The sequence below is a fragment of the Emiliania huxleyi genome, assembly GCF_000372725.1.
Source record: "Emiliania huxleyi CCMP1516 unplaced genomic scaffold EMIHUscaffold_661, whole genome shotgun sequence".
NCBI lineage: Eukaryota > Haptophyta > Isochrysidales > Noelaerhabdaceae > Emiliania > Emiliania huxleyi.
In genome coordinates, this window is record NW_005197044.1 from 15136 (window position 1) to 20850 (window position 5715).

Genomic DNA, 5715 nt, shown 5'->3' on the forward strand with positions numbered 1-5715 from the left:
CTGGCCAACCCACGCGTTTGAAGAATTCACACTTCTCCCATCTTCCTGCAGCTCTCTGGCATCGTGGGCGCCGGCGCCGAGAGATCTTCTTGCCGGGCGGCCCTCGGCGCTCGAGTGTCGCCAGGTGCTTGACATATGCCGGCCGCCTCTTAAAGTACTTAATGGACAGATGAGGAGGCGCGTCTGATGTGCGAACGAGTCAGGGTATGGCGAAAAGTACCACGTGTCGATTTCATAGCGACCCATCTCGATCACCAGAATGTTTTTCACCTTTTTTCGCCCCTACGCGCGGGCCTCTCGCCGGCGCCTCCACCGGCGCCTCGGCCATGGGCTTGACAGGCCACGTGAGCCCGAGGCACTCGCAGGCAACCAGTAGCAGCTCCAGCGCCTGCTCGTCCGCCTTCTGCTCCTCCTCCGACCCGGTGAAGCGCTGCTTCAGCTCCATGATGGCGGCGGTGGCGGCGGCGGAGAGGCCGCGCAGCAGCACCTGGAGTCTCTCTCTCGGGTATGTTCGTAAGAGTGGCCGCAATTTGCCGTGGGGGCACGTATCGGCCCCTCGGGCCCGGTAAGCGGTATCGGTACGGCCCCGCGGGTGTGAAGCGGTACGCGGTACGCGGTCCGTCCGGGATCGCCGGTGGCGGTACTCTGGAGTACTGGCTGCGGCGACACATTCTCTTTCGCCCGCCGGTCCCGCAGAGCGCTTCGCTCGCTCCGCTCGCGTCTAGCCATCTCCCTATCAGCCGGCGCGGATGCAACAGAGTGGTGGCGACTCTTCGTCGGGGGCCGGCGGCTCGTCTCGCAGTCGCAGCCAAGAAAAGACGATACATACAAGCTGAGCTCGACGCACACAACAGCGACGAGATCACATCTGGGCTGAGCCGCGCCCCCTCAGAGCAAGTTAGCTTCGGGCTGAGAGGCGAGTTGGGCTATCAACAGTGGTCACCTCGGGAACAAGCTCGACACTCGACTCAAGTGTCAAGGTGTAGACAATCGAATCCGCCGTTCACGTTGCTCACGGAAGACTGGGCGCTCTTGGTGTATGTGCAGTTTACTGCAGCACCAACGAGGGCGTCCTGCAACGCGGAAAGCGCTGAAGGGAAGACGGGGCCCAACGCCTGCTGCTGCTGTTGTGCGAGTTGCATGGCGGCATCGTACACCGCCTTATCGTCGCGCGTTAAGTTGAGCAGGGCCTGCTGCACATACGTCGGTGCGTCTACGAACCTGGGCCGACCCACAACAATCTTGGCGTCGAAACTGTATGCAAACTTGGTGACATCGTCGCATCCCAGCGCAAGCGCGAGGGCGGTCACAGCTGCTGCCATATCTTCAGTCACGCCAACGAGGTCAAAGTTGTAAAGCGTACGCAGTGCGTCGGAGACGGAAGCTTTCTTGGGAGACGATAGGGCACTGACGTAGTGGTGCACCTGCACGCCGCCTTTGTGGGGGTCGTTCAACCAAGAACTGAAGACGCTCCAGTCACCCGACAACTCATGGGATGGGTTTTGGGTTTTGCCAGCTGCAGCTGCCATTGCCATGTCGTAGAAGTAGCGGCTAAGGATACGCTCACTTGGCTGGCGCAACAGGATCATGCTGAGTGCCTTGGGCTGGCGAGGCATGCCCAGCGAAAACCACGCGTTCCAGCCATGATCGGCGACCACGCCCTCAGAAGCGTCGTGCGTGACGGCCACGTGGCAACAGCATAGGTGTTCTAGCACACGCGATCTGGGGCACACGGTCAATTGATGACGGCGCGCATACGCCTCGATCATATTGGCCATTGTCGTTGAGCCGACTTTGTGTAGCTTGAAGAATATGACGCGGCTGGCGCCGCAAGAGGGCGTGGAGGTGATCGAGGCTGCAGTCACGGGCAGCCTCTTGGTACGATTCTCGAGCCTGTTGCTCACGCTTATAGCCGCGACACCTCTCTCGTACAGCGCAAAAGAGTCGAAGGCGATCTTGACGAGGACAACGAGGAGAAGCATGCTGCCGGCGCCAGCGGCAAACATTTTCCATGGCGAGGGCGTGCTGGCTGTCTCGGCGATGGGAATTTTGCGCCAGCGACGACCGGTACAACGGAATAGCGCTCCGCGGCTGCTGTCCTCGACAGGGTCAGCCTCCAACGCGAGCGACATGTCGGACATTCCCAACAGCGACCTCCCGTCGACCGCGGTGAGCTTGGGATGATCTTAGATCAGTTAATGTATACGCGACGCGGGTCGTTTCAGAGGGCCGAGAGGCCAGTACCCGGCGTAGCGCCCGCTGTCCAAGCAGCCGCGAGAGGTTAAACCACGCTACCAGCGCTTGGTCACATCGGCCCCGAGGTCAGATCCTTCTACTCTGTTGATGACAACACTTGTCTACTCGCTGGAGCCGAGCAGGAGGGCCCGGCGCCCAACCCCTGGTCAACTCAGGGTCCTTCCCCCGTACCCGCGGGCCTAGAATTCACAGCCTTGTTATTGAGAAGAAAATACGTCCTATGGCGCTGTGCGCTGGTCTGTGAGAGGTTGAGGTGCGAGCCCTGGAGGCCCTGGGGATGGGGGGAGACTACCGGCGGGCCTAGAATTCACACAGCCTTGTTATTGAGAAGAAAATACGTCCTATGGCGCTGTGCGCTGGTCTGTGAGAGGTTGTTCACATAAACGCACAACCCCGGGCCCCGAAATCGCACAGTGACAGTCAGACATGCAACACGGGGTCCAAAAAAAAAACGTGTGTTTCTTTGGCGTCATGTCGTGTGTGCCTTCGCTAGTTAACAACGAAGTCTAGCTCAAAAAAAAAGAAGAAACGTATCGCCCGCGCTTATGCCGACAAGGAGGACAAACACTCGACTCCTTGCCCTTGCATCGCGTCCTCCATTGCTCCATCGCATCGAGTCCATGGTCCACGTCTCCCTCCGCTCACACGGCGCCCCGCTCACCCTCGGATTCCTCAACGGCGAGTGGCATCGTGTCGATCCGGCCGAGGGCCACCCGCCGCGGCCTCGCTTTGTCAAGCAACCGCTGAGTTCTGATGCTCCCTGGCCTGCCGGGGTCACGAGCATTTCGCTCACCTTTCATCGGGAGCAAGAGCAGTGGTGCGCCACCTCGGACGACGGCCAGCACGTCTTCCTTCGCGCGCAGAGCAGGGCCTTCCATCCCAACACGGTCGACTCGATTGCGTGGCGACTGTGCACCGCCACCGGCGAGAGCGGCAGCCCCGAGCAGCAGGTGCCGGGCTTCGGGTTCGCGGTCGAGGGTCCAAACACCGAGGCGGAGCCGTTCCAGGTCGAAGAGCTCGGCCTCGACTATTTCCTCCGCAAGGGCAAGAATCGCACCGTCGTCTGGTTCCAAGACCCCGACACCAAGGAGGTCTTCCACTCGGCGGCAAAGGGCATCGAGGGCAGCACCCACTCGGCGCGGCTGCTGCCGGGCAAGCGGTGGTGCCCCAACTGCCGCAAGAGCATCTCCGCAAACAACTTCCAGCACCAGCACCTCCGCTCCTGCGCCGGCGAGTTCAGCACGCCCTCGGGCGAGCAGGTCGCCGCAGCGTGGAAGGAGCTCCGCGAGCAAGTTGCCACGCCGACCGACTCGTGGCGCCGGTGCGTGGCGGGCGCGAATGCCGCCAACGTCGACGTGGCGGGCGCGAACTTCGCCTCCATCGGCGCGGGCGCGAACCTCGCCTCCATCGGCGCGCCGGTCGCGGATGACGCCTCCAAGAAGCGCCCGCTTGATCCCGTCCTCGTGTCGGCCGCCCTTGCGTGGGTTCGTGCGACGAGGCAGCGGTCGCAGCCGGGCAAGGCCGAGCCGCTATCGCCCAAGGAGGAGGAGGCGGCGGCGGCGCTGTGCGTGAACCGCGAGGCGCACTGCGCCGAGTACCGCCTCGCCGAGCTCGAGCGGCGCTGGTTTGGCGCGGTCGGCCGCGGCGGGATTGAGGCGAGGGTGCACGCCCTCGAGAGCGCTGTCCTGCTCTGCCACACACCCGGCCGCCTCTCGGCGAGGATCGACGCGATTGCGGCGGAGCTCGACGGCATCGCGACGCGCGTGCCGCCGCTCAAGGAGGCGCCGCCCAAGGCGATGCCCCACGACGGCGCGCACCCGGCAAACACCTATACCCACCACGCATTCGTGCCCTCGGTGCCTGCGGTGCCGCTCGCCAACATGACTGCGCCCGTCGCCATCGCCGCAGCCGTCACGGCAGACTAAAGGAAACGGCTCCGCCGGGCAACACAGCGTTATTGTCGGACCTGCCGATGGTCGACCCTCTCCCGCGCGAGCCGGTGTACAGAGAGAGATGGATGCGGGAGCAGAGAGTGCTGAGTGGCATGCGCATGTCATATAGTTGGTCGAGTTCAATACACAGCCGTGTGCACGTTCCACGTACCACATGCGTGTCAGCTGAGGCTAGTTCCATTTCACTCTGACACGCTAATCTTGAAAACGTCCAACGGAGCTCCGTGTTGCTCCCAGCGCCCTCCCCCGCGCTTCCTGCGGCCCTAGCCGATGGTACTAGCATGGGAGGTCATCTGGCTACCGCGAGAGCGACCCAACTCGTCGACATCGTCCGATGATGGTGCCTCAAAGTCAGCCTTCGGAGGCTATCGTGGGGTCGAGCCGGCAGTAGCCGTGACATGTGGTTCCACCACCCCTCGTAGTCTTTGCCTCTGACCGCCACCGTTCCCAGGCTGCCTAATGGGATGGAAAGGAAGGCTCGGCGAGCGTATAGAAGCGTGCTCGACCTCGTCGTGGCAGCCTGCACGGCAGCGCTGGCAGGCGCGATGAGCGTCGTGCCACCTGACCCGAGACGGGTCGCAGGCGTCGTACCGAGCGTGTCGAGACCGTGTCCTGATGTGATCTGCACGGGTGAGTCACGTCGGCGTCAAAGTAGCGACGTGCGACCTGTCAGAGCTCGATCTCCGATCTCAGCGGCGTCGAGTCGTCTCCGGCGCGCGACAAAGGTACATACCCAGGACGCGCAGAGGCAGCTGCGACCCAGCCGAGTGGACGGCGGCACACCGCGCCACCTGCTGTGTGCCGCCGTCTACTCGGCGGGGTCGCAGCTGCCTCTGGAAGGCACCGAGATGTACCTTTTTGCGCAAATGGTCAAAATCAAGGTTTTGTAACGCGAGCTGTGCCACAGTGAAATGGAACTAGCCTGACCCCTATTGGGCCGTATCCCTAGACGTGGCAGCAGCTCCGGCGTTTCGAGGACGTGGTCGGGCGGCAGTTTGAGGAACTGCGTGCGTCGCTCGTCTCAAAGCAGAGCTTGCGTGCCGGGTCCTTTCGATAAGCGTGGCTAAGGAGTACTGCACTGAGCGTGTGCGCATTGACCATTGTAAGGGTGCGAAAGGAGGAGGGAAATAGTATATGTAGGGCGTGCCGTGGTGAATCAAGATCCAAAATTGGAATTGCGGCCGCGACGACCGCGCGAACCGCGAACCGAGACAACTCAAGGGTCAAACACTCACAAGTCACATGTGAATTGTGATACCAGTAAGGTTAACGATATGTGTACGAAACGTCACTGTAACTCTCCATAAAATCCCAGCTCATGAAGGGTAGTGAGGAGTGAGCTCCACGATCGTATACCGCGTACCGTCGTGAGTCAGCTTATGCCGACGTCCCGACGGACTCAGATACGTCAGCGGAGGGTACAAAAACTCGCGCTCCTGCGGGAAGGCAGAGAGGAAGGTGAGATCGGCGCCCTCCTGCATGAAGGAGTCCACACGCAGCATGAAGA

At 61.9% G+C, this 5715-nt stretch overlaps 1 protein-coding gene across 1 annotated transcript; it reads left to right on the forward strand.

The window, feature by feature from the left end:
- Positions 1-2808: 2808 nt before the first annotated feature.
- Positions 2809-5492, forward strand: EMIHUDRAFT_446205 (hypothetical protein). Its single transcript, XM_005762758.1, has 2 exons — positions 2809-4376; positions 5373-5492. The coding sequence occupies exon 1, from the start codon at positions 2877-2879 to the stop codon at positions 4179-4181; it is 1305 nt and encodes a 434-aa protein (XP_005762815.1). The 5' UTR covers positions 2809-2876; the 3' UTR covers positions 4182-4376; positions 5373-5492.
- Positions 5493-5715: the final 223 nt, after the last annotated feature.

Excerpts from the sequence above, each read along its gene's own strand:
- EMIHUDRAFT_446205 (XM_005762758.1), top strand. The coding sequence starts at position 2,877 with ATGGTCCACGTCTCCCTCCGCTCACACGGCGCCCCGCTCACCCTCGGA.